The sequence below is a fragment of the Brachyhypopomus gauderio genome, chromosome 6, assembly GCF_052324685.1.
Source record: "Brachyhypopomus gauderio isolate BG-103 chromosome 6, BGAUD_0.2, whole genome shotgun sequence".
Classification (NCBI taxonomy): domain Eukaryota; kingdom Metazoa; phylum Chordata; class Actinopteri; order Gymnotiformes; family Hypopomidae; genus Brachyhypopomus; species Brachyhypopomus gauderio.
The window spans coordinates 4,688,352-4,716,336 of NC_135216.1; the positions used below are offsets into that span (position 1 = coordinate 4,688,352).

Genomic DNA, 27,985 nt, shown 5'->3' on the forward strand with positions numbered 1-27,985 from the left:
TCATAACTGAGGACAGTTTTTTAAAGTACTGTTGACAATATAAACTATGCATTCAAAAAAGACACAAAACCCAAGGATAAACCAGAACAGATCTAAGCTAACTATAGAATTTTGATTAAAAATGTTCTAAAAACATCAAATTATTAGTTTTAAAGTTTTATATTATTCAGATGACAAACTCCTAACTCCATGTCTATTATGCACCTCAAGCACTAACGGTAGAAAAAATTGCCACCTACGTGTAGCATGGTCCATGATAGCAATAGGTAACTGCCTAGTGACTAGCTAAGAATGCCTTTTTGCTAAATCTGTGGTGTTAGCAAAAGCGTAGCGCAGAGATGTATCTCCTCACAGATGGCTGACATGCCTGGCACTGTTGTGCTCCAACAGCTACACTCAAGTGTATAAACAAAATTGCTCTAACCAAAATTGGGTTTTTCCTTTCAGACACTGAAATAATTCAGTTAAAGTGAAGGAGCCTTTATTGATTTGAACTTTTTCACATCCTTGGAGAGCTGCAAGTGCCTTGAGAGATTAGCTTTAACAATTAGCCTGTCTGCAAACTTTTCCATACTTTTCAAGTATTTAGGGTACAGAAAGTTGTCGCCTTTGCCATTTCATTTAGTTCATTCTCACAAATACAGCAAAGAAACAGACCAGAAAAATCAAGGATGGCAGAACCTTCGATACGGCACATATGGACCCTAACATAATTACATCTTAACGGCAGCTGGTGTCATAAAAGAGTACAGCTCTCAATTCACAGTATGTCCCTGTGAGGCCGGCCCACATGGTGAGATGGAGGACAGTCTCGGAGATGGTCCTTCCCCACAGCAGGTTTCTCATTTAGGTGGGCTGTCTTCCTGGATATGGAACTGCCGGTTGGGTTTGGTAGCCTCCAGCATTAGCTCATACAGCTGCCCGATCTGTTCATCCTGAAAGTGTCTGAGACTCTGTTCAGACAGTTCTGCCCCAAATGTGGGAGTCTTGACTCCCGCTGCCTCCAGCACCTGAGCCTGCAGAGTGGCTGTGTAGTTCTGCAGACAGAAGCAGATCATGGATCAGAACAGTGTGCCACACTGAAAAAACAGCGCCCAATTAGCACAGCACTCAGGTGTAATGGTGGAATAGGGATGGTTTTGGAAAAGAGCAGCAGCATAGTGGCTAATCATCAATTATGCCTGCTGTTTGACCCTTACAGGCAAACACACTCACACACACGCATGCACACACACACACATATGAGAATCGTTTTTTTTTTTTTACAAGGCTTTATTGATATGCCATAAATCTTTCTAGAGATAATGATTTATTTATTTAAGGTTTGAGAATTCTGCTGCCTGCCATGAACTGGTGTGATACACTCCAGGTCGTGAAGGTCATGCCCCAATGATGTAGTCTTCTGGGGTGCATTAAGGTATAATGGAGGTCGGAGCCCTACAGTGGCCCGCTCCCCCCATGTCATGTGCTGGAATTGCCACCTTAATACAGCAATTACGGCTAGCTCCCACATTCCATTTCAAAGAACAAAAGGTCCCAAGTCCGTTGTGGTCGATATACTGCAGCATGCAACTAAAGTGGGACTTAACTGTCAAAAAAAGGCACTATTCAAACTAAAACATCTGGTGAAATTATTTATTGACAAGCTTTGGAAAAAGCAGACTTCTTGAAAATGGCAGCGCGGTGTTTTAAAACCTGATAAGAGGAATGTGATCTCCTGTTGGACTACTGTTAGTAAAACACTCATGATGACAGTCATGCCGTTCTTCATCCCACACTTAGCATTCAGCACTGGGTTCTTCATCCAAACTCGACCAGCAAGCCAGTCAAATTACAACCATTGATTCATAACTTCAGGGGTACCGTAGGTAGGGCACTATGAGCTCATTCATAAAAACGCATACAAAAGTGAACCTTTAGGTCATCCAGTCTGGTTGGCCACGAACATCTTCGAATTTGGATTCAATTCAATTTCAGAAGCAACGAGCCATTTGTCTGAGAGGCTTCCTCCCCTACATAATGTAATTAGATTGAACATTTGCCAAGCGGCTGTATTTTAAGAATCGAGGGGATTGTTCAATGGCAGGCTTTTGGGCCAAGTTCATGAACTGAATATAAAGGCTTGTTATTTGTAGTGACGTAATCAAACACCCCATTTTGTACTTCTTTGGAGTAGACTGGCTTTCCCAAGGGCAAAGCACTTAAGTAGCTCTTTCAAGCCCATACCCTTCATTAAGTAGGCATCCACACCAAAGTACTAGCTACTTACATCACGGTTATAGTAACATCCTAAATAAAAGTTGAATGACTTCTTCCTGAATCAGTCTATTTATATGCATATTATATACTGATATTATGAGTCTATCCACATATATATCCATCTATGCATGTATGTGTGTATTTTGTAAGTATTGGTGTTACACGTAAATGTATTTTGGCTACATAATAAATGAAAAAAGCGGCAATCCCCCACCGCGGATTGAAAACATTTTAAGGTCCTGACTCTGATGACAGTCACTTAGAGTGCATTTAGAGCAACCAATCAGCTAATGTTCCTTTCGACTGTCTGAAACAGTAATGTAGCCAGTCATTACAGAAGCCATTTCATGTGACTCTACCTCAACTTCCACATTAGCGGACAGGGGACCCATATCTTGCTTTCCCCTTATTGCTCCCTTCTTCCTCACCAAGACCAACATCTATACCTTCTCGCCATACCCTCCTCTCTCTCTCTTTCTCTTCTTTCCTCCCTAGGGAAAGCTTGTCCATTGCAATGTGGTCGATTTATTAGGCGAGGAGAAGCCCCATGGGGGTTGTGCAGTAACTGGATTAAAGTGAACACTCAGTGCTCTTAATCACATTGTGAGACTCGCTCTGCGTCTGTTCCTGGCTCCACCACCCTTCCGTGCCCGATTCACTTTTTTTTCCCCCTCTTCCGTGGAGTGGCTTTGGAAACTGAGATGGAGTGGTGAATCACCCACTCCTTAATGAATCAAAATGAGCAGGGTGGGTGGAGACTGCCACAGGCCCTCATCAGAATGATTCTCAACATATTCCATTCTAATGACCACCTACATATGTTCAGTTATGGATGTCAACATGTTGTAAAAAAATTATTATGAGTGGCCAAAAGGCTACATTTAGGTATAGCTACTTCATATACTGTGTCTCTTATCTGTATTATATGTCAGAAAACGCAAAGAAGGGAAAGTGAGAACTCGGCTATTGTGTGATCCTTGAACAATAACTGTGCTATCTAGCCTTGAACAATGCCTGTCTTGCAGAATGTAAGAAGATGCTATTTATGTGCTCCTCTGTTGAAACTAATAGATGAAATTGAGTGGAAAACTGAAAAGTTCCTCCCATGCTGTCTTTTACACGAGGACAAATCTCCATGAGTCTTGTGTTAATCTAATGCAATAATCAGAGTAATTACAGGTGGGTGATTTTTTTTATCTTCTGCCACTTACACTGAAATAATAAGATTGTGATAGAAGCATTTGCGCACAATTATTGTTAGGGTCTAACTCTAGCACCCACATACATGGTTGGGATGTTCATTTTTTAAAAAGAACAGAATGATAGACTACTCTTGGGCATTATTTGAACAGCGACGGCATAAAACCTGTTCAAACTGGATTAAACTATTGCTTGGACGTTCATCGTTGTGGACATGTATGAGAACGAAAGCGCTTTAAAAACCGACTGGTCTGTCGAAAAGGTTCTGGTGGTCATTTTGTGGCGCAGGGGGCCATCGTGTGGTGGCTGGACATCACTTCAAAATAAGAAAGATTACACACACACACACACAGCATATAGGAATACAAATTAGGGTTGAAAGTATTGGACGGAGGCACACAATGCCTTACCTCCCATTCCTTCATGAAGAGTTTGACGTTTTCCGGAGAAGCAGATTTGTGTCTTCGAAATTCATCTTTAACGTATTGATCACCGAGCGCTCTCAAGTCCATCGGCATTAATCGGTGCAAAAAGAGAATTTTCTTATACAACGAGCGGACCTTGGACACATGAGCCGGACTGGCCATAACGTTTGATGAAACGGTCCTGGACGTTAGCGACAGCTAGACGGCTAACTTACTTTACAGATATCTGTTTTTAAGCCGTGAATAAAAGAACTAGCCAAGGACACAGGACAATGCCAAAATGAGCCGCCAAATGAGAAGTAAATATGTTTACAGATTAGCAATTTGTAACCAAACGCATTATATATACGCCTGTGAGGACTTTGATGTTTAACTGGCGTCCACCGAGACGTGTTTCCTGTCAGCGCTGGTGTTTCACCACAGCCCCGTTATAGTGCCTCCCGCGGTCGGCACACAGAGCTGAACCAAGCAGACCCAACTTTGTTAAGAAGTGGGTTTACAAGACCAAACGTTTAGTAAGTCAGGGCCTTGTAACATTCATCCGACTAGTACTCGTTGACTTGTACTTATTAGTACAATCATAGGTGCCATTGTCTTTCGTTCATCAGTACCAAGCCATGTATACGAGTTCACAGTCCTAAGCAAGCCTTTTTTGTATACAAGGATATTCTGACTCCAAAGGTTTTCTGTAACTGAGAAAGATGGAGTTTTTACAAATATCACCCAGTGTTTAAAAATTCGATTCCAATACATATGGTCCCATTTGTCTGTGTAACGTGCAAACAGGATGCCGAGACAAGACTCGAAAATCTTAATAGAAACAAGAAGACGAACGACGACACTGTTCTAACACAGCCAACAACTGACAATAAACGCAGACGAGACACACACTTAAATACAAAGACGACAACAAGCGACAAATGCACGAAATAACAACGAGACGAGGGTGATAGAAATGTCACACACACACGCACACAAACCGAAACACACGCCCGGAGGGAGGGGCTGTACGGTTACTGTGTGTCTCTTCACCATTTGAATTATGAGACTGCTAAAGAGACATGATGACTCCCAGGAGTGAATCAGCATGACCACATTGATTCTTGAAGTGAATCACTCAAAGTACATCAGTACCTTTAAGTGAAAATAATTGAAATTGGAATGATCCCCAAAAATAAAAGCCACACAAAAACCAAGCTCAGTCTGATGCAGCTAGATAACCTTGATACCAGTCTCTAGATCTCTGACATTTGTTTCTTCAAAAGTCCAGACAATTTTGAGTGATTCACCACTGAGTCATCCGTGGACCCTGTTATCAGCTGGATGAACAGCACAGAAGCCTTATGTCATATGTGCACCTGATGTGCATTGATAAAGAGCATAGCTTTATGACATCCTTCTTGAAGGTTCATCAAGTTAATCTTTTGAATGTATTCCAAAACAATATTCCAAAACGGCACAGAGATGGCCATACATTTCTGCACCACGGGGGATTTCTGCTCTGTGTGCTTGTCTAGGTGAGAGGGCATGTGCCCCCCTGTGTTGTTTTGCTTATTTTTGGTTTAATTAATATTTTGGCCTCGGGGTAGCATGGCTTTGCTATGCTGTTCATCTCTGTCACAGTGGAATTACAATACCAGGATAGGTGCGTTGTTTCCATTGTTAAATACCTTGTTGGTATTTGTTGGGGAGAATGTTTGTATTAATAAAATGGTCAAAGACTCCTTTTATGTTTCACTAGCTACTCTGTTTAATACCATCTGTTACAGGTCTCATAGCTTCCTAGATTAAAGTGATGTCTTGACAGGTACAAAGATGATCATACTTAAAAAAAAATCAAGAAACCCAAGATTAAAACTTTTAACATTAAGTAGTAGTTACATTTATAAGTTACAAATGGCCCTCTGTGGGCAACGATTATGCTGATGTGACCTGTGGTGAAACTGAGTTTGACACCCCTGTTCTAGACTTCACAGTCAGTAAAGGCAGAGTGCACTAATATCTGAAGAGTTCAGATGTGCTCAAGTTTTTACAAAAAGTGGAGGGGACACATGATAAAAGATAAACTGCAACCACGTAGCTTTACCAAGGTAATTTAGATGCTGACATTCCTGGCAGCCAGTCCATGAAAACTTCCTTTATCAAAGATGAGTTATCTCTATTCATACAATTCTTAACATTTATATGACCTAAGGGTACTAGTGCCTGTATTTCAAGGCTCTGCTACACACTATGCCTTTCATACATGCATTTATGACATTTTCTTTCAAGTTAAATAATGATTTTCAGGTAGATTAATGGGAAGGAAAATGATTGGTCTACTACAGTAACCAATGAGTTTTCTTTAATACAACATGCAAATTTGGTGTCTTTCCAGATTTAGCAGTGTCATTTCATTTTGTTCAGTCACTGAAAATGTCCATGCTGGTGTATTACACCCAACAGCAAGTACAGGTTTGACTTCACATCAATAGACTTCACATCATCAATATACCATTAATATATTTTTCTGGCAAACTATTTAGTAATATACAATGTTCTAAATGTACCATCATTTATTTAATACAGACTTGCCGGAAGAGTGTTGTCATATCTTCCATAGCTTGATTTAGGACATTTTTGTTTTAAAAATTGTATTGCAACAATGCTTAAATAATTTTGAACTTTTGTCATGGTGAGGAGGCCGGGCCGCCACCAGAACTATGTCCCAGTCACCTCAGTACTAACACCTGTGTCTTGTTATGTGTTTCACCTTCTTAAGCTCACGGGTCGCGCTGTCCAGCGCTGCACATTCATCCATGAGAGCTGCTCTGTTGTTAGCCCGTTTTCTGAGGACCTTCTCAGTCCGTTCCTTTTGACTGCATAACTGCCTTTGGCCTTGTTGAGTTTCTGTTCTATTTTTGATTATGGAAAATAAAGAGCACAACATACAACCTCCCCCTCCGGCCGCCTCAAACCCCGCATTACATTATTAAAATATTGAATGATCTGTTAGCTCAATTTCTTTGCAATACACATTCAAACACATTTTACAAAGATTTTAAGTTAAGATTAATAAAAATATTAATCCATGGAGAATGCTGGTGTAGTATGTTTCTTTATGCATACGTATTACTTTAATATTTTAATACTGCTGAATCAAACAAACAAACAAAAACAACTCTCCATATAAAAGGATTAAATCCAGGTTTTAAAATGAAACACACCCATTTAATTTCTGACATTTTTCACACATGAGGCACTAGAATGTTACTATTTTAAGATATCATTTAGCTTTCCTAAAATATAAATCTACAACTTCTATATAATTGTGTATTCCTTAAATGATGTAGTGTTTAGATCACTGATTCGCACCAGACTGCACTGTCGAGGGAATTCTTCATTTCAAAGAAATGTCAAACATAAAAGCAACATCAAAACAGAACTAATGTGATAGGCAATCATCAACATATGAAGCATGGAAGGATAATATCTGTATGCAAGACTTACACTGAGAAAGAACTCAGCTGCTTTCATTTTGGGGGAACTACATATGGATTGGCTATAGCACTGTTTTAACAGTCTATTCCATGTCGTTCGGTTCGGTTGTAGACTGGCAGATAATAAAGAATGAAACCAAAACTTGATTTTGCTTTTAGTTCATGAAGCAGGATTGTCATGCCACATACTGAATGTAGCTTGCCATATCATTTTGCTCTTAAAGGCCGTGAATAGATCATTTACTTGTATGTTGCATTCAAGTCAGCACAACATAATTGCCAATTTATGCATTAAAACGATGGATTTAAAAGTCTTTTGGGGAATGTTCCGTTATGTTTGCACACAAGTCTTCCTGCAGCTGTCATATGTTTCAAAGCGGTTGCTGTTGCCTTGGCAACCACCATACCAGAACTGGGCGCAGGCATTGGCCTCCGGGTCGTAGTACCACTTCATCTGGTACCGCTTGCACGGACCGCGCTCCAGCTGCTGCCTACAGCCCACGGCTGGAAACCAACACATGCACACATTACATTTTTGCACCTCCGTATTCATTAATTTTTTTCTGAAACAGCTACAGTCATGGGAACTTGTGCACATTTTAACATTTCTGATCCAGCTCATCTAATTCCAGCTAATGATACCTTGCATAAATGCAGAGAAAATAGCCTCCTTGGGGAATGGCCATGGCATATGCTATGATATGTGAAAGTCTGTCACTTTTTATGCTTGTACTCACTTTCATAGCTCAGAGAAATTGCTCTTTTAGCTACACTGTCCAAACCTGCAGCTAAATCATGTTTTATCAGTTTGAGATGTAGATTTTTCACCCTCTTCCTTCCCAAGACAACATTAAAGTTCATTCACAGACTCGCTGTCACGGGAGAATACAGCAGGTGCGCGAGGTTGAAGAACTCAAGGTTCTGTATGTGTTGAAGATGGTGCTTACCCACTTCAGAGCGCTCAGGATGGGTGGGCGGAGCTGGAATCTGAGAGGCGGAGCCACTCTCCAAATCCTGCGGCCAAATCCGAGGACCATGAGGTGCCGTGACGGGTGTGACAGAGGAGCGGACACGTTCACCGCTCCCAGGCAAGGATGATGGAAGGCTGTGGGACCCCCCTTGAGACTCCTCGAGAACGGACTCCTCGAGAATCTTCCCGCCCTCATCGATTTTGTTGTCTGTGCTGCCATCCAACCCTGGGACCTGGGGAGCAGGGGGACTCTCAGCTTCCACTGAAGCTTCAGGCCGCAGTCTCGCTGCAGTTTCTGATCCCGGCAATTTGCTGATTAGCTGAATTGGGTGGGTTCAATCAGGGATAATCACTGCAAGAAAGGCCCCCAAGGAATGGAGTGCCTCAATCAGATGAGAGACATGGTCTGTCTGTCTGTCTGTCTGTCTGTCTATCTATCTATCTATCTATCTATCACATCATTTCTGACCACAGGACCAGTTATGCTACCAGATAGACGTAGCTATATGATATGAATTTCTGAAATGTTGCAGCACTGGATGAAATCTTTATGCCTATCTCAATGTCACTGCTGGGTTAAGAGTGGTCTTCCACCCAACATTACCAACAGCAGTACTGTGGTCACAAACTGATAATTGCTAAGAAGCAGAGGATAGCTCAATAGACTCTACACCTACAAAGCATTTCTAAGGAATTCAGTGGACAGTGAATGTACCGATATGACTAGGAACCCCTCACCTCTCTAACTGCTGTATGAAGGGTGCCGTCATGGGGGGATGTCTCCACAGTTGGGACGTGTGGTCCAGGCACAAGTGGGGGCTGCTCTTTCCTATCTGGGGTCAGTTTCACGCCATTGTCAGGCTCACAGATCCGACTCAGGACCTGGCTTTCCAAAGCTGTGAAAACACACATTTTAAATGTAAATACAGAGCAGGTATTTCAGCCTTAAGCATTCCGGGATCTGTTTGCTCAATCCAGTGCAACATTGGGTGTGACCTTATATGAATAAAATCAATGTAACATAAGCAGACGCCAGTATTTCTCTTTTCGTTATTCAACTGTTTCTTATTGAACGTCTGAATGCACATACAAGACAGAGACATGAAGTCATCGATCAGGTAGACATGCTCCTCGTCCGGGTCCGAGCCGATTGAGTTCATCTCACTCTGAAAGTCTGCGTGCAGAGGGTGGCTGCGGTTCCCCACCCCGATAACGAACATCTCGATCCCTGCTGCGTGTGCCTCCGCCACGGCCACCTCCAGCTGCGCCGCGTCCCGCCTGTCTGCCAGTCCCACCGTCACCACCACCGCCACCTTCTTCACGCCCGGCCGTGCGGCCCGGAACAGCTGTGTGGCGCGACGGATGCCGCTGCCCGTGAAGGTGGCCTCACCGAGGTACCGCATCTTCCGCACGGCAGCTTTGATGGCGGTGCCGTCAGAGGCGTGCTGAAGGCCTGCCACAACCATGCTTATGTGGCTGTACAGAACCAGTCCGATGCGCGTGGCCTCTCGACTCACGGACACGTGGTCCACCAGAGCGTTTACAAAGTCCTTCACAAGCTCAAAGTTCTCCGAGCCAACGCTCTCTGAGCTGTCAATCACAAAGACCAGCTCCTGAAGACTCGCCCTGCACGTCCAACCACATCCTGAAAGAAAAAAAACGAAACTCAAAAGAGAAACAGAAAGCACATTTCTCTCCAGCCAACACGACTCTAAACAGACATACTGTGTGTAAAAATATGTTTCTTGGTTCTGATGCCACATCAAACACTGTTGACAGAAAAGTTACATTTAAAAATAAAAGAAAAACCCATTAAAAATTATTCACTTTATAAGATGTTCAAAATGATATCATGTTGTATCAGAATCTCCTAATCTCCTAGTATCATAATCTCCTAATCTGCTAATGTCCTAGTATCATAATATCCTAATCTGCTAATCTCCTAAAGCAAATATTTTACAGGTGTGAGTATGTTACAGTACCACAGATTTCCCTGATTACTTGGATCACTTCTTCTCTCTGTCATGGAAATATATAGATATTAGCTCTGTGTGTGAGACAGCATGGCTTAATTACAAACAGAAAATAACTCAAACTTATTGATTTGAACCTACTGAAAGGCCAGGATCCCCTTTCTCTCCATGATTTCCCTGAAAAATACCAACGTCATAAAATACTTTTGATGCATTTGCTCTGTCTAGTGGTTGTGGTTTTGAGCATTTGGTCAGATAATACCGCTGGTCCGCTCTGCCCAGGGGCTCCAGGGTCCCCTCTCTCTCCATTTCCCCCATGTTCACCAGTAAGACCTCTCACACCCTGAAGGTCAACAAATTCAGTCATTTTGCTTGATATTTAAACAAGTCTATAAGTGTTTGATTGTAGCAGTTAGTCTTTCCAGCTTTTTCCACCTTTTCTCCTGCCAGTCCGTCACCCGGTACACCTCTGGGTCCTGGTGGCCCTTGAAATCCATGCTCTCCCTATAATGCCATAGTATAAATCACTGCTGCTCATGTTTCAAATACCCATGGTTACTGTAACTCATATTACCTATAATGAATACTCTTACCTTGGGTCCCTGGATTCCCTCCCCAGGTACACCTGAAAGTCCAGGAGTTCCTTGCTGGCCAGTGGCACCCTTGAGGATAAACCCAGCAAATGTATTGACTGAATGATGTACCTGAATCATTGCCTAGTTCAAAGTTAAAATGGCATTTTCCTGTGCTGACTGACCTTTGGTCCCATAAGTCCTGTTCCTGGTGGTCCAGATGGTCCTGGAGGCCCCGGTGAACCTCCATCACCCTACCAACGCAATGTTTCTTTTAGCTCAAGATAAGATCATTGGTGCGTTTTGCAGAAGAGTGTTGTGGGTTCTCAAGAAGAGGTGCCACTTATTTTGGGCTTGTAAGGATGTGTCTGGTACCTTTGGACCTGGTATGCCTTTTCCTTCTGGCCCCATGTCCCCTTGTGGTCCTGGCAACCCTGGAAGTCCCTACCAAGAAAATGTAAAGACATAACCCACCATACACACACGTACATGTATGTGCACACACACACACACACACACACACACACACACACACACCTGAGACCCAGGGTAACCCTCTCCCTTTATCCCCTGTGGTCCAGCGGGCCCAGGTGGTCCTCTGTCACCCTGAAACAGCGAACACACAAATATAAACAAATGTATGAAGCCCAGTAAGACATTAACTGTAGAAGAACTGTACAGTAAAGGTGTTACCTTTGGTCCTGTGATGCCTGCTCCAGGGTCTCCGACAGGACCTTGGGGACCCATAGGTCCTGGATCACCCTGACAATGAACAACACACATAAATGCTCATATTTAGCACAATATATCGAAAACTGCTCCTTACTCAAACCATACTGAATCACAATGTTTCCAAGAAACTCATCTAAGAAACAGCCAAGTAAATTTACTGGCATAAAACTGCCTGCATATTTCAGTCATGTTTTCCTTGATATAATTTTCATCTGCAGACAATTAGCATGCCTTACACATGTATTTTTTATAGGAGGAATCATTCCCAAAGATGTGTAATACACAAGATGAGTTTCATGAGGATGAGTTTGATGAGGATCACTGTTATATACCGTAAACTTTATATGAAGTATTTCCATACTGTAACCTGTTTACCTTTGAACCAGGTAAGCCCCGCCCAGGCAGACCTGGGATCCCCAGCCTCCCGTAACTACCAGGTTCTCCCTGCGACAAACAAACCAAATCAAACACCGACACTGGTTCTAGATGTTTCAGTGTTGACACCTCCAGTTCTGGGCCTCGTCTGTACAGAGTCAGCTACACTGTTCTCCTCCTTCGATACACCTGATCCAACTCACGGAGGAACGACAGGTAGCTGAGGACTCGGACAAGGGTAGACCTGAATGTCTGCAGTGCAGTGGGGCTCCAAGAGTCCCCAGAACTTCAGGGTTTAGTACCCGTTAACATTTAAGACAGGGAGGGACAACGCTGCTCCTACACAATCATTAATATAATGCACAGGACATTAATGCACCACATTCTCAGAGAATGACACAAGAGTGTATGACCCACCTTTGCCCCTGGTGGCCCAACTGCCCCAGGAGCTCCTGGGAGACCCCGGGCCCCACGCTCACCCCGATCACCCTAGAGGGACATTACAGATGGAGCAAATTATTTTTACAAATTCAATACACCAAAACAAAATGCTTGCACTAAGGACCCACTTTCTCCATTAACCTTCTCTGAGTGACATTTTTTAAAATTTGTATATAATTCAAAATAATTTTATTTCATTATTACATCTTTCAAGTTTCAAGATTTATATTTAAAAAATCAACATCTCAGAATTTAATGCAAATGTGTATTTCAGAATTAAGATAAGACTATATCATTTTACATTTGAAGTTTTGAAGAAATTTGGGGACTTTGGAGACCACACCCAAAACCCCTCCCTCCAGGACAGCTACCTTCGGTTCAGCAGGACAAACATTTGCGCCCCATAACTGTCTCCATGTCTTTCCTGTTCTCCTTCACTTCTGCCCTCATACCTCTCCGTCCCCGAATGGGACTTTACAGCAAACCGTAAGCCACCCCAAAATCCAGCCCCCGTTTCCCTGTTTCACACCCATTTTTCCTACAGGTCTATAAGCATCTGTAACAGACTGCACTCACGATATAAAGCATCAGTGTATCCTGTATCACGTGTAGTGCAAATGATTTCCCTCACACATAAGAGATGTGTGGAATGGTAATTACTCATTATCTTAGTTGTAATTAAATAATGAAAATAATGAAATAATGTCACATCAGTACATGCATTCATGTAATTCTTTAATGCCTATAAATGTGACCCTCGAGTTGTTGAACTGCATAGGAAGTCAGGGATACAAGGACTCAGGGCTGATGTACCTTTTCACCTGGAGTTCCTTTACCTGCTGAACCATCAGGACCTTGTAATCCAGGTGACCCCATCTCACCCTGACATCGTGAATTTTCAGATAAGACCGCATAATGAACATCAAAAACATAAGCAATTATAAGAATCTGAAACAGAATGGACTTGTTCAGTAACATGCAAGTTTAACTCAAAAAAAACAATCTAGTATACAAAAGGGTTATGATACTGCAGCACTAACCCTAGTATTAGTACTATAGTATAGTTTTATAAGACACTTATGTATTGGACATATTATATCAATATAAACTGATTTGAATGATGTTCTTTGTCGGGTCTTGGGGGTTAAGGTAAATGAAGGCTCCCACACACTTGTCTGCATGTTTCAAACACTATGGAGAAGGTTAAATATGCAAGAAAATGAGGATGTGCCACTCGTTGGTCTTAAACCAACCTTGGCCTTTGAGGCTTCAGCTTACCTTTGGCCCCGCGGCTCCATCCTCTCCTGGGATGCCAGGCACACCTGCGGCTCCGTGTGGTCCCAGTTCACCCTGGTAGACACCACACATTTACCAGCATTTTAAACAAAGCTGCCATGTTTCTATGTCCACCATGTTGCTGCGATGGGAACTTAACAAAAAAGGAATAAACAATGAACTGTATGTACTACTGGAAAAAGACTATGAGCACAAAACACTATGGAGACAAAGGACTATGAGAAGGGAAGATAGACGGTGGACTTAAAAGAGGTAAATACAGTGGGACAGAACCAGGTCAGGAAGATTTATGCTAAGTAGTTCCAGCCTAAAGGTTCTTGGAGGAATGAATGTCTAATAGGACTTGTGAAAAAGTTGCTTTTCTGTCACCCATGTGCTTACACTGTCTTTGCATTATGGACAACATGAGACTACACTTCAGTGTGCATGATTCATATTCCAAAACTCTATACTTTTGGTCCAGGTTGTCCATCCCCTCTCTCTCCCTGTGGTCCCTGTTCACCAGGGAAGCCTTGGTCCCCCTGTAAGGCAATAATGAACATTTAATCAATATATTACATTCTGCTTCATCTTCATCTTACTCTTACCATTTCCTCAAACAGAACTCTTTATGCAAAATAGAGTATTACCATATTTAATAGCCTATTACCATATTTAATAGCAGCCACTGTTCAGTGGAAACTACACACCTTTGGTCCTTTAATGCCCAGTCCTGGAACTCCTCTATTACCTAGAGGCCCAACTAGCCCACGATCACCCTGAATGTATAATCAAAAAACAGGTAAACAGATGGTCAAACAAATAAATAAAAGACAGTAAGGTTACAGTAATCATATTAAGCCTTTTACGATGCTAGGAACGTCAGGAATGTCTAACAACAGTAACCATCCATCAGCAACCTAATAACAGCGATATTAGGTATAACAGCACAAGAAGTGGAGGATAGAGGAGAGGAGGAGATGAGAGAGGAGTGGAGGAGAGAGGACAGGAGGAGAGGAGTGGAGGAGAGAGGAGAGAGGTGAGAGGTAGACTTAGTCAAGACTGCCTTTTCCCCTTGGATTCCAGCCCCAGGAAAGCCTTTCGGTCCTGGCAGGCCTGGCCCTCCTGCGTTTCCCTGCAGGACAAAAGTCAAAGATCTCACAAATAGTCCCAGTGATAATAATGACACTGGTCCAAAACACATTCATCCAGTAGAAGGAGCAAACTCAATTAATTATTACATTAACTTTGCAAGCACCTTATTTTGCCGCTGTGGAAAAAGCATGTTGCATTGATTTTAACTTGTGTTAGCTACGTTGATGGGGAGAGACCTTTACTGAAATCAATGGCCCACCTTTGAAGTATTAGACTAGAGAAAATCTAATACCTTCTCCCCTTTAACGCCCAGCCCTGGAGGGCCACGTGCACCTTTAGGGCCCTCATAACCTCTGTCCCCCTGAAACCAAAGAGCAGTGATATTAGCACAAGTGCAGGCCCCATGTTTAAAAACAGTGTGTCTTCTATATTAACATTTCATTCAGTGTTTCCAGTTGGGAGAAGAAGAGAAGAGAAGAAGAGAAGAGAAGAAGAGAAGAGAAGAGAAGAGAAGAGAAGAGAAGAAGAGAAGAGAAGAAGAGAAGAGAAGAGAAGAGGAGAAGAGAAGAAGAGAAGAGAAGAGAAGAGAAGAAGAGAAGAGAAGAGAAGAGAAGAAGAGAAGAGAAGAGAAGAGAAGAAGTGAAGAGAAGTGAAGTATGATAACTTACCTTGATTCCAGGTAATCCCTCACCTGGCGAACCTTGGTAGCCTTGCACACCTGTGTAACCCGGTGGGCCCTTGCCAAAACACACATATGCCATTAGTATTAATAACAGGAAGTGCTTGAGATATAAATCAAAGCTTTAAGATACCTGTTTTATGAAGTGGTTAGGTACCAATGAAGATATGCTGCCCTCTATTGAAGTGATTTAGCACTCGCACTTTCAGAAGGACAAGCAAACAGATGCAGCACTGAAACTTACAGGTGGTCCTGGCTCTCCTATCCCCACAGGGCCAGGTGGTCCTGGTGGGCCTTGGTAACCTTTGCCTCCCTGTAAAACACTTACAGAATGAAGTAACATGAAGACTGACAAGACACACTTAATTGCTATAACAATTATACAACCGATCGCTGTTTAATCATTAGTATAATGAAGACATTGCTCATTTAATTAATGTTTGCAACTGTTTGTGTAACCTTTGGGCCAGGAAACCCAATGCCTGCTTCCCCTGGAGGGCCAGTCATTCCAGTGGATCCAAGCTCCCCCTGTGAGAGAAACAGCACTGGAAGTCATCCGTTCTGCACCTATTCTTTTGTGTAACACACACATAATGATATCCCCACAGCAGAGGTACAGTAAGTCCTACTTTAGACCCAGAAGGACCTTCTGGTCCAGGATCTCCAGGGGTTCCAGTTGGACCCTGAAACATATATGTAACAGTTATGCATTAATCATCATCAGATACACCAGGTACTTGACTGATTCAAACTGTGACACTTTTGTTATTATGCTTCTTACTGTTGTTGCTGTTGGTAAATGGCAATTGATAGTCAAATAATTTTCTACCACCGACTAATGATTGAAATTATTAAATCATTTTACTGAACCATACAGCATGTAAAGTTTGTGGACACTGCTGTCAAAAATGCCTCATCAGACGCAGTGTGTGTGTGTGTGTGTGTGTGTGTGTGGGGGGGGGGGGGGGGGGGGACGACTGCTTAGAACCATCATCAGCTCACATCATGCCAGTGCTGAGAGTGAACAAGGAGTTTCTGTCCTATGAATGTGAATGGGCAATGTCTAACCGCCCAGAACAGTGCAGTTTAGGTTTGAATTCACAGCTTCTGTTAGGCTATAATACCACAATCGCTCCACCTAATCCTGCTTTCACATTCCATAGGTGCAGAGAGAGGAGAAGGGATGTGTGAGGAGAGAGAGAGAGAGAGAAAGGAGATGTGTGAGGAGAGAGAGAGGAGATGTGTGAGGAGAGAGAGAGAGATGTGTGAGGAGAGAGAGATGTGTGAGGAGAAAGAGAGAGAGGATATGTGTGAGGAGAAAGAGAGAGAGGAGATGTGTGAGGAGAGAGGAGAGGAGATGTGTGAGGAGAGAGGAGAGGAGATGTGTGAGGAGAGAGAGAGGAGATGTGTGAGGAGAGAGAGATGTGTGAGGAGAAAGAGAGAGAGGATATGTGTGAGGAGAAAGAGAGAGAGGAGATGTGTGAGGAGAGAGGAGAGGAGATGTGTGAGGAGAGAGGAGAGGAGATGTGTGAGGAGAAAGAGAGAGAGGATATGTGTGAGGAGAAAGAGAGAGAGGAGATGTGTGAGGAGAGAGAGAGGAGATGTGTGAGGAGAGAAAGAGGAGATGTGTGAGGAGAGAGAGGAGATGTGTGAGGAGAGAGAGAGGAGATGTGTGAGGAGAGAGAGAGGAGATGTGTGAGGAGAGAGAGAGAGGAGATGTGTGAGGAGAGAGAGAGGAGATGTGTGAGGAGAGAGAGAGAGGAGATGTGTGAGGAGAGAAAGAGGAGATGTGTGAGGAGAGAGAGGAGATGTGTGAGAAGAGAGAGAGAGGAGATGTGTGAGGAGAGAGAGAGGAGATGTGTGAGGAGAGAGAGGAGATGTGTGAGGAGAGAGAGAGGAGATGTGTGAGGAGAGAGAGGAGATATGTGAGGAGAGAGAGAGGAGATGTGTGAGGAGAGAGAGAGGAGATGTGTGAGGAGAGAGAGAGGAGATGTGTGAGGAGAGAGAGGAGATGTGTGAGGAGAGAGAGAGGAGATGTGTGAGGAGAGAGAGAGGAGATGTGTGAGGAGAGAGAGAGGAGATGTGTGAGGAGAGAGAAAGAGGAGATGTGTGAGAAGAGAGAGAGAGGAGATGTGTGAGGAGAGAGAGAGGAGATGTGTGAGGAGAGATAAAGAGGAGATGTGTGAGAAGAGAGAGAGAGGAGATGTGTGAGGAGAGAGAGAGGAGATGTGTGAGGAGAGAGAGAGGAGATGTGTGAGGAGAGAGAGAGGAGATGTGTGAGGAGAGAGAGAGGAGATGTGTCAGGAGAGAGGAGAGGAGTGAAGTCTGGGGTCCTGTCATCTATCAAGATCACACTTCATGGGACACAAACCCAACTGAAAAATTCCACCTGGAGTTCTGTAAAGACGTCCTGAAGGTCCATCGAAACACTGCAAACCTGGCGTGCAGAGCAGAGCTGGGCGAGTTTCCTCTCTCTCTCCCAATGTTAAAAAGAGCTTTAAAATTCCACTCCCACCTGTCCCAATCACACCCAGACTCATACCATCACATAGCATACCTTTATACCTAAACACAGCCAGACACAGACCCCCTCAGACACATTAAAGAAAAACACCACCTTCACACCAACATCCACTCAAAATGATCGACAAAACACATCAATTAGAATACATCACCTACTGGACTCAGGAGATCACCTCAATTAATAAACTAGAATGTTGCAGATCATTATACAGAGAATATGTACTCGCAAATTACCTCACTAAAATTAAACTCCCAAAACACAGATACACCCTAACAATGTACAGACTGAGTGCCCACAGCCTAGAGGTAGAGAGAGGTAGAGAGAGAGAGAGAGAGGTAGAGAGAGATAGAGAGAGAGAGAGGTAGAGAGAGAGAGAGAGAGGGCGCTAGAAGAAACACTGGAAGCCCAGAGAGGGGAGAGTGTGTCAGCACTGCAGCTCAGGACACATTGAAACAGAGCAGCACTTTCTCTCCTCATGCTCCAGGTACACACACCTCAGACTGGAGTTCCTCCACTCAGTAAACGCCACTCTCTCCTCACTGGAGGACACACTGGGGCCACCTGGAGATCTGATGTGTGTGTATTTGGGAGAAACTTCAGAATGTGTTCACCTGTCAGCTAAATATGTACACGACTGTCACACCCTCAGAGAACAGAGCCCACCTACTGTTACCTCTGTAAATACATGATTCACATTACCATATGTAAACACGTTTATTAATTTTAACTTTATTATATATGTAGTGTCTTTCATTTTGATGTGATTGTATCACTACAATAATTTATTTTTATTTTTCTAATATTGCTTTGGCAACAGTTGTTATTTACAATTCATGCCAATAAAGCCATTTGAATTTGAAATTTGAATTTGAGAGGAGATGTGTGAGGAGAGAGAGAGGAGATGTGTGAGGAGAGAGAGAGGAGATGTGTGAGGAGAGAGAGAGAGGAGATGTGTGAGAAGAGAAAGAGAGAGAGGGGATCTGTGAGGAGAGAGAGAGGAGATGTGTGAGGAGAGAGAGAGGAGATGTGTGAGGAGAGAAGAGAGAGGATCTGTGATGAGAGAGAGAGGAGATCTGTGAGGAGAGAAGACAGGAGATCTGTGAGGAGAGAAGACAGGAGATCTGTGAGAAGAGAGAAGAGAGGAGATCTGTGAGGAGAGAGAGAGGAGATCTGTGAGGAGAGAGAGAGGAGATCTGTGAGGAGAGAAGACAGGAGTTCTGTGAGGAGAGAAGACAGGGGATCTGTGAGGAGAGAGAGAGAGAGAGGAGATGTGTGAGAAGAGAGAGAGAGGAGATCTGTGAGGAGAGAAGAGAGGAGATCTGTGAGGAGAGAAGAGAGGAGATCTGTGAGGAGAGAGAGAGGAGATCTGTGAGGAGTGAGAGAGGAGATCTGTGAGGAGTGAGAGAGGAGATCTGTGAGGAGAGAAGACAGGGGATCTGTGAGGAGAGAGAGAGAGAGAGAGGAGATGTGTGAGAAGAGAGAGAGAGGAGATCTGTGAGGAGAGAAGAGAGGAGATCTGTGAGGAGAGAGAGAGGAGATCTGTGAGGAGAGAGGGAGGAGATCTGTGAGGAGAGAGAGGAGATCTGTGAGGAGAGAGAGAGAGGAGATGTGTGAGGAGAGAGAGAGGAGATGTGTGAGGAGAGAGGAGAGGAGATGTGTGAGGAGAGAGAGAGGGGATGTGTGAGGAGAGAGAGAGGAGATGTGTGAGGAGAGAGAGAGAGGAGATCTGTGAGGAGAGAGAGAGGAGATCTGTGAGGAGAGAGAGAGGAGATGTGTGAGGAGAGAGAGAGGAGATCTGTGAGGAGAGAGAGAGGAGATCTGTGAGGAGAGAGGAGAGGAGATCTGTGAGGAGAGAGAGAGGAGATGTGTGAGGAGAGAGAGAGGAGATCTGTGAGGAGAGAGGAGATCTGTGAGGAGAGAGAGAGAGGAGATCTGTGAGGAGAGAGAGAGGAGATGTGTGAGGAGAGAGAGAGAGGAGATCTGTGAGGAGAGAGAGAGAGGAGATCTGTGAGGAGAGAGAGAGGAGATGTGTGAGGAGAGAGAGAGGAGATGTGTGAGGAGAGAGAGAGGAGATGTGTGAGGAGAGAGGAGAGGAGATGTGTGAGGAGAGAGAGAGATGTGTGAGGAGAGAGAGAGGAGATGTGTGAGGAGAGAGAGAGAGGAGATGTGTGAGGAGAGAGAGAGAGGAGATGTGTGAGGAGATCTGTGAGGAGAGAGAGAGGAGATGTGTGAGGAGAGAGAGAGAGGAGATGTGTGAGGAGAGAGAGAGAGGAGATGTGTGAGGAGAGAGAGAGAGGAGATGTGTGAGGAGAGAGAAAGAGGAGATGTGTGAGGAGAGAGAAAGAGGAGATGTGTGAGGAGAGAGAGAGAGAGATGTGTGAGGAGAGAGAAAGAGGAGATGTGTGAGGAGAGAGAGAGAGGAGATGTGTGAGGAGAGAGAGATGAGATGTGTGAGGAGAGAGAGAGAGGAGATGTATGAGGAGAGAGAGAGGAGATCTGTGAGGAGAGAGGAGAGGAGATGTGTGAGGAGAGAGGAGAGGAGATGTGTGAGGAGAGAGAGAGGAGTCAGCTCCACATAGACATGATTGCCTGCTCAGTATTGAAGGGAGCGATTTACACCTGCATGCATACCCTGCTACTGCCCAGATTTCACAGACGCCCTCTAATCCTTCTGTACCTCCTGCTTGTTTAACGCTTGTTTAATGTTTGTTGAAGCATGTGAGGAAGCGACACAGCGTATGATCCTATATTGCTTGAGCCTGCGGAAAAATTTTAGCTGTATAATTCACGCAGGCTTAAGAAATTAGATTAGGTCTGCATTTACTCGCAATTACATGCTGGGACCATTTTGAATTCTGATGTTTTTCCTGCCTGTGGTACATGGCAGCAAGCAGGACCCTTAGTATTTCACAGTTCAAAACACCTGCACAATGTACAAAGTAACACCAAAATGAATTTACAAGGGCACACCTGTACCTGTTGCCTCGAAAAAATATAACCGTCACCAGCTCATAATGATTCGCGTTTGAAACAAGCTTCATGCTCCAGGACTGCTCACAACTGTACCCTACTGCTCTGTGATAATGTGTGGAAATCAGGGCTGACAGAACCCAATATCTGTCATTCATCACCTAACTGTAGGGTTTAAACCAGAGGAATAAACTAAACAAAGAAAGATGAAGCCAGTACAATAAAACAGCTGCACTTTAGAGGGGTCAAAACCATTTTTAAAAGAAGCCCTTTCCTTGAGGGCTGAAAAACATTAAACAGCTATGGTAATCTGCCAAGGTCAAGCCATCCCACCAAAATTCATTAAGAGAAAATACTACCTTCATCTTGCCAAACATCAGTGTAACCTTGAGAACCTGAGCTGTATGTATCTTGCTAATTTAGCTATGATTGTCAAAAATAACAAGATACACACATAGGCTGCTATTCTGTTAGCTAGACCTATTTTACTCAAATAGACATTGCTTTTGGAACCACCTGTTTTGTACTCTTACATTTTTTTATTTTGTGAAAAGGAGATCTGAAGTCCCACTTGTGCATTTTAAAGACATTTTTGCACATTTAAAACTAATCCAGTTACCCTCTACCATTTTGTAATTCAGGTCTTTAGAACTAATCCAGTTACCCTCTACCATTTTGTAATTCAGGTCTTTAGAACTAATCCAGTTACCCTCTACCATTTTGTAATTCAGGTCTTTAGAACTAATCCAGTTACCCTCTACCATTTTGTAATTCAGGTCTTTAGAACTAATCCAGTTACCCTCTACCATTTTGTAATTCAGGTCTTTAGAACTAATCCAGTTACCCTCTACCATTTTGTAATTCAGGTCTTTAGAACTAATCCAGTTACCCTCTACCATTTTGTAATTCAGGTCTTTAGAACTAATCCAGTTACCCTCTACCATTTTGTAATTCAGGTCTTTAGAACTAATCCAGTTACCCTCTACCATTTTGTAATTCAGGTCTTTAGAACTAATCCAGTTACCCTCTACCATTTTGTAATTCAGGTCTTTAGAACTAATCCAGTTACCCTCTACCATTTTGTAATTCAGGTCTTTAGAACTAATCCAGTTACCCTCTACCATTTTGTAATTCAGGTCTTTAGAACTAATCCAGTTACCCTCTACCATTTTGTAATTCAGGTCTTTAGAACTAATCCAGTTACCCTCTACCATTTTGTAATTCAGGTCTTTGAAATTGTTGCACTCCTTCAGTTGTTTGCACCATAATTATTCAGTAAGAAGATGTAATATGGCAAAGGACTCCGGATGGACGTGTGTCATCATTACATAGGCCTTCAAACGTCAGATTTGGTACAGATTTGGTAGTGAACCTTTATGTCATATATGCACAGAACATAGCGGGAATGTTATGCACTGGGGAACTGTAGTAGGACTTTCTACAAGTGACTTAAACACCAGCAGAGAATAGTCCAAATAAATGTCCCCAATAAAGAATCCCTGGTAATATACATACTGGATCCGTTACCCTATCATCCAGAAACCATAATTCGACACTACACTGCCTTCTTAAATAAGGTAAGGTCCATTTGTAAATAATCATATTGACTGTACAAATATGAATGACCAATAATAATTACAGGATGAAATGCAGATGGTCACCTGCTCTCCTGGTGGTCCACGAGGTCCCGATGGTCCATGGATACCCTGTGGGAAGAGAGGACAACTATGGTCTCGTACAGCAGGCCTGAGCCCAAAACCCCACACCCTGAAAACATTAAATCTACCTGATTTCCCTTCATCCCAGGGGCACCACACTCTCCTCTCTCTCCCTGGAGCATGGGGCAGAAACAGAGAGAGAGAGAGAGAGAGAGAGAGAGAGAGAGAGAGAGAGAGAGAGAGAGAGAGAGAGAGAGAGAGAGAGAGAGAGAGCATCAGACAGACAGAGAGAGACAAGAAAGAACAGCTGCATTTTAAATGATTGCATGATATACGAATTTCATTTTCACAGCCATTTGATGGTACCTAAAGATTACATTCATCCATGGATCAGCTGCGTGTAAACTAACACCCAGCATTGTAGCATTTGTATTAACTTCATTATTAATTAATTAGACCACCACTTTGGTTAGCATTTTGGCAAGAAAATCCATGATAACCCCCGAAACCTATGAATTATCACCAAATATAATGTATTATTCTTATAGAAATAAATAAGCAATGTCTATCCCCTGGCCCCTATGAACTAAGTCATTGCAATACATTATTACAGATGTGTTTTAACTTCTCCATTGAGGCTTTTTTGAGGATTATATACAGTGAGGGCTACACATCTGTTCTCCAGGTTAGGCCATTGTGCTAATAACACCTAGAACATACTAGTTCAGCTCTCAGGGCACAAATATAGTCAAATGTATGCTCTGGATAATGTTAATTATGGTGTCACATTTAACTACAAGACAAATTTGAAATCAAATCAACTGGAATTTCTAAATAATTGTGACACGGTATTATAGTCTTATGATAGTCAGTTTAATCCTGTGTGCTCCAGAGTTTGAATACTTCTGCGGTAGTACATAAATAATACACACAGCAATTCATAAACTGGGATACATTTTAATACATGTAATTATACTGAAGTCAAAATGTACTGCATACTCAGTGTGTAAGAAGCAAGATCATCGATATATTAACCTTTTCCCCTTTTGCTCCTGGCCTTCCCTGTAAAAAAGCATAATAGTAATTTCTCAGAAACAGGATTATTACTCAAACACAACTACATGATTGAACTAAAGGTTCTCTTATAATGACATCCTGATACCTCAAGGCCTTCTATTCCAGGATGCCCGTACAAACCGTGCTCCCCCTATGAGAGCAACCGAAAAAAACACACAATTCTGTAAATAAATGAAAAACAACTGTTTAACAGGCTGCAACATGATGAGTGTAAGACAGTCTTACTCTGACTCCATCTGGACCAGGAGGTCCCACTGGCCCAGGGATACCGGCTCTGCCCTTGATTAGAGAAGACATTGTGGGATTAACAAGTTAGTTTCACTAAGACCTGACAAAGGCTGCAAGTGTAGCAATAAGACACATTACTGAAATTAAGATTTAACCAGGCCTTGTCACCATAGACGATGCGTCAGATTGACTATGTCATGTCTGCCATCTTGTTGACCTGAGCCAGTTGTCTGAAAAGTTCGCTCTGTGACAATAGCTATTATCTGATGAACAGAATTCAAATAAATTTAAATGAGGTGAATGTACACTTGCTTACATGCTGTGTAGTGGCCCTTAGAGAAGAAATGGGATTTGTTTGTACACACCAAATCCATTGCCAGTAGCCTTTGACCTTCCTTTCCCACACACCCCTCTCTTCATTATGTGAAAACACAGTCCCAGGAAATTGGGGTTTACATCATTTTACTTCCAGGGTGGATGACACTGTCCCTGTGTCCCAAGAGCTTAGCGAGAACCCAGCTGCTACACACCATTACCAAAGCTCAAACTCAGGTCTGGGTGAGGACACAGGTCTGATTTACCATTAGCGTTCAATGTCAGAGCAGTAGGCCTATATGAGGTGAGAAACATTGTGCCATTTGTAGGGTTATGATATGTCTCGGCCCAGCAACAACCCAAACAACCAAGCCCCATGTGGTCACATCACATAAATATGCTGATCACGATGGTGCAAACTGCTTTTCTTTAAGGGCGTTCTAGTGAGTGTGGAACCTATATGATTGACCATTCAATAAATAACTAACCACAAATCAGATATTTAGAGATAAAATTGTCTTAATTTTGATCTGATTATGCATAGGATTTTGATCTAAATATGCATTTTGTCATTAAAATTTTGAATGGTTAGAGATGAATAATAAAATTGTGACTAGACAAAATTAGAATTGTATTACGAGTCAGGCTTAAAACACTCACTGGGATTCCTGGAACACCCTGCTCTCCTTTATAACACAGGCAAGATTTTGGCGGTGGACACTGCAAAAAGAGACACACTGTTCAACCAGTAATGGAACCCATCCGTGACTGAGGTGAGAAAGACTGAATTCAATCTGATTAAACCTCGCTTACTGGAGCACTTTCCATAGGTTTTGGTTTGACTGAGGTAAAAAATACTTACCCCTGAATCAACGACTGCACTCTATTAAACAAGAAAGAAGGCATTAAGGACCAATGCAAATGAACTACTATAATGATGAAATTATAAAATTAGCACAGATTTATGTGTTAAACTGAATATGTTACAAGCATAACAAAGGAATTTACCACAGGAGAATGTAGGATATGACTGGCAATGCTCAATCAAAATATACTTTCAATATTTATCACCATATGAATGAATTAAAGCATATTTAACAGGCAAGTCTCAGTTAGAGTTTTGACAGTCAGGAACCAGACAAGTAACATCGAGTCTCTGAAATCTCTCCTCTTATTGGAGCTCACAGCAGGCCACAGTTGAAGTTTAAACTGCTCCGATGGTCACGCGCTGTCCACACTCACCAGCTCATTGAAGAGTTTTGCTTCCAGCAGGGGGTCCGTGAGACTAAACACATGGTGCTCGGGAGGGGAACTCGCTAGGGACCTCAGCCTGGTCTGACCCTCCTGCGTCGGAGGCAGTAGGCTGACGACGAACACGCGGATGCCGTGGTTCTTGGCGTCGGCGGCGGCCAGCGTCGAGCTGGGGCTGCGCGGGTGGTCCGTCCCGTCTGTGAAGAGCAGCACCACCCGCAGGCTGCTGCTCGATGTCTCCTGGGTGAAGAGACGCGTGGCGTTGGAGAGGGCGTATGCTGAGTAGGTGCCGTGCCCAATGTGGGCCATGGAGGCTACGAGGCTCTGGAAGACGTCCACGTCCTGCCAGTGGCGGAAGCCGTGCTCCAAGGAGACGGTGCTGCTGTACTGCATTAGGGCGAGACGCAGACGCAGACGCCGGCCCGGTGCCTCTAGTTGCCGGCCCGGTGCCTCCAGACGCGTCAGCCGTGCGCTGAACCGCTGCACCACAACGCGCTGCTTCTCGAACAGCGGCGCCGTGGTCCTCTCTGAACTGTCCACAAGGAAGAGGACCTCCACTGTGCAAGGAAGAACTTGAGAGGACAACAAGATGGACTTAGGAGACAGAGAATCAGAGACGGACCTGGAGCAGAGAAACACGGGCCTAGGAACACATCCTAAATTTCATGCACCAATTTTTCAAAAAAAATTAAGAAAGCATGGGTTTTGGAAAACATCCAGTCTTGAATTTTTACACACAGCTGAAAATTTAAAAAATCATATTTAGAAAGCTCTCTAAAAACTTCTCAGAACTCACGTAACACCACATGTAAGCAAATGACATTGTTTGAATACAAATCTTGGAGTCTTCATTTACAGAGTCTTACGTTTTCCTTTGCTCTGAACAGCGAGGCTGTCTGTCTGGAGACTGTCTGTCTTCTGGAGACTGTCTGTCTTCTGGAGACTGTCTGTCTTCTGTCTACTGTTGCGCTTCTGGCTCTCACCACCACCAGTGCAGATCAGTAGAATACACACCAACACCCCACACTGCATCCTGCCCTCAGACACACACCTGTAACCCCCACACAAACCAAGGACACCTTTATGCCCATTAAGTTAAGACAGGAATAATGATCTGTGATTGCCAACATAATAAAGTACAGTACATTTCTTAAATATGTACTATTTCATTTTTTTTTACCTTTATTAAAAAATACTTTTTTCGTTAGGACGGTACACTTCAGGTGTGCAGAATGGACAGTGGTATTTACTGCAACATGTAGTGCACTGCACAACTGAAAGCGTCGGTCCTTTTTTCAAAACCGTGCATCTATAGATGGATGGAAAAATATAAATAGCATTATATTAGTTGTGAAGTTTTTCAGTGAACTGGTTAATGAGGATCATGGCCGTTACATGCACACACTACTGAATAACTATCCCTCTCGACGTGGCCATGCGGTACCGAACAGCACAACCATTACAAATGACAAAAACAACTCTGCGTAGTGCAATTACTTCAGACCAATGAAAACACGACGGTGGGAGGAGTTGGATCTAAGATCCAGCTCCACCCCCTGGACTTTTGCTTCTGCAGCGACGGGTATCTATAAAAGTGCACATCTTGAAAAGGCACAGCTGTGGAGAAGCTGTGACGTTCAAGAGCCAGGCAAGGTGTCACCACTAGAGGGCGCGAAGTTAACGTTACCTAACAAATTAATTATGAATAGGCTATATCTGGATCCCAGCGTCATGCATAATTTCCTCTCGCAATAGAACATTTTATGGGATTGAATGTATGAACTTCAGAAAAAGACAATGGAGCTTGTTATTGTCTTGCTATTATGCTTTGCTAAGTAAATATCCACAGAAACGTATGGCACTGTTAATAATTTTCTTAAACACAAATAATGGCAGAACGTAAACAAATTGCTGTGCATAATACTTTTGAAGCTAACTACCCAGCACATTACAGTTAAACATAATAATAATAAGCATAAGCAATAAAAATCATATTAAGCATTAAGCACAAAAGAAATACATGAAATATCAGTACTCTGGAATTTCAGTAAACCGTTTGCCGTATTGGCTTCGGAAAATTATAGTAAGTACAAAAATGTGAAACTAGTTTAATAAAGAACAATCATAAAGTTCAATCATCAAAAAGTATAAAAGCTTGAAACTAACTGTCCTAATAAAAAGGTGAGCGCATCTCACCTAAATTCTCGCCGAAATATGTGACGTGAATAATTATCTTGAATTATGTTCTGTAATCTTCCGAGTTCTTTGCCGTTGTTAATACTTACAGAATGATCATGAAAACAACCGTCAGATGAGCAGAGAGGGCTCGAAGGGGTTTGACCAGGACGACTGTGGTCAAACCCTCCTTAAACCCTCCTTTTTCGTATCGATGGGTTGAGCAATTTGTTCCTTATGTGTCAGAAGCCGTTCATCTCTGAACGTGACAAGCTAAGACAAATTACTTTAGCCATATTTAGACAATAAGCC

General features: G+C 43.0%; 2 protein-coding genes across 7 annotated transcripts; both read right to left on the reverse strand.

Annotated features, from left to right (window-relative positions):
• Positions 1-464: 464 nt before the first annotated feature.
• On the reverse strand, positions 465-4,818 carry sdhaf3 (succinate dehydrogenase complex assembly factor 3). The gene is made up of 2 exons (XM_077008210.1): positions 3,870-4,818; positions 465-1,037 (listed from the first exon to the last, which is right to left on the reverse strand). Exons 1-2 carry the CDS (start codon positions 4,044-4,046, stop codon positions 843-845), a joined length of 372 nt encoding a protein of 123 aa, XP_076864325.1. The 5' UTR covers positions 4,047-4,818; the 3' UTR covers positions 465-842.
• A 1,395-nt stretch (positions 4,819-6,213) lies between these two features.
• col28a1a (collagen, type XXVIII, alpha 1a) lies at positions 6,214-27,919 on the reverse strand. Of its 6 annotated transcripts, none has more exons than XM_077008206.1 (36): positions 27,784-27,913; positions 26,679-26,807; positions 26,365-26,549; positions 25,490-26,070; positions 25,110-25,130; positions 24,908-24,967; positions 23,930-23,983; positions 23,790-23,834; positions 23,663-23,689; positions 22,756-22,800; positions 22,631-22,675; positions 16,105-16,158; positions 15,935-16,003; positions 15,720-15,788; positions 15,465-15,533; positions 15,089-15,157; positions 14,768-14,836; positions 14,412-14,480; positions 14,175-14,243; positions 13,705-13,776; positions 13,240-13,308; positions 12,403-12,474; positions 11,986-12,054; positions 11,572-11,640; positions 11,416-11,484; positions 11,254-11,322; positions 11,064-11,132; positions 10,900-10,968; positions 10,742-10,810; positions 10,569-10,649; positions 10,448-10,483; positions 10,316-10,352; positions 9,424-9,978; positions 9,072-9,229; positions 8,311-8,653; positions 6,214-7,867 (listed from the first exon to the last, which is right to left on the reverse strand). In XM_077008206.1, the coding sequence occupies exons 3-36, from the start codon at positions 26,528-26,530 to the stop codon at positions 7,695-7,697; spliced, it is 3,660 nt and encodes a 1,219-aa protein (XP_076864321.1). In that variant the 5' UTR covers positions 26,531-26,549; positions 26,679-26,807; positions 27,784-27,913; the 3' UTR covers positions 6,214-7,694. The 6 variants fall into 6 exon arrangements, with proteins under 6 accessions (XP_076864321.1, XP_076864320.1, XP_076864322.1 ...); XM_077008205.1 differs by having other exon boundaries at positions 27,695-27,838; XM_077008207.1 differs by lacking the exon at positions 26,679-26,807 and having other exon boundaries at positions 8,311-8,566; positions 27,784-27,919.
• Positions 27,920-27,985: the final 66 nt, after the last annotated feature.

Excerpts from the sequence above, each read along its gene's own strand:
- sdhaf3 (XM_077008210.1), bottom strand. The coding sequence starts at position 4,046 with ATGGCCAGTCCGGCTCATGTGTCCAAGGTCCGCTCGTTGTATAAGAAA. Across the intron at positions 1,038-3,869 it reads TCTTCATGAAGGAATGGGAG|AACTACACAGCCACTCTGCA; the intron begins GTAAGGCATTGT and ends TTCTGTCTGCAG.
- col28a1a (XM_077008204.1), bottom strand. Across the intron at positions 14,244-14,411 it reads TGGGCATTAAAGGACCAAAG|GGGGACCAAGGCTTCCCTGG; the intron begins GTGTGTAGTTTC and ends ATTGCCTTACAG. Across the intron at positions 11,641-11,985 it reads GGGGCTTACCTGGTTCAAAG|GGTGATCCAGGACCTATGGG; the intron begins GTAAACAGGTTA and ends GTTCATTGTCAG.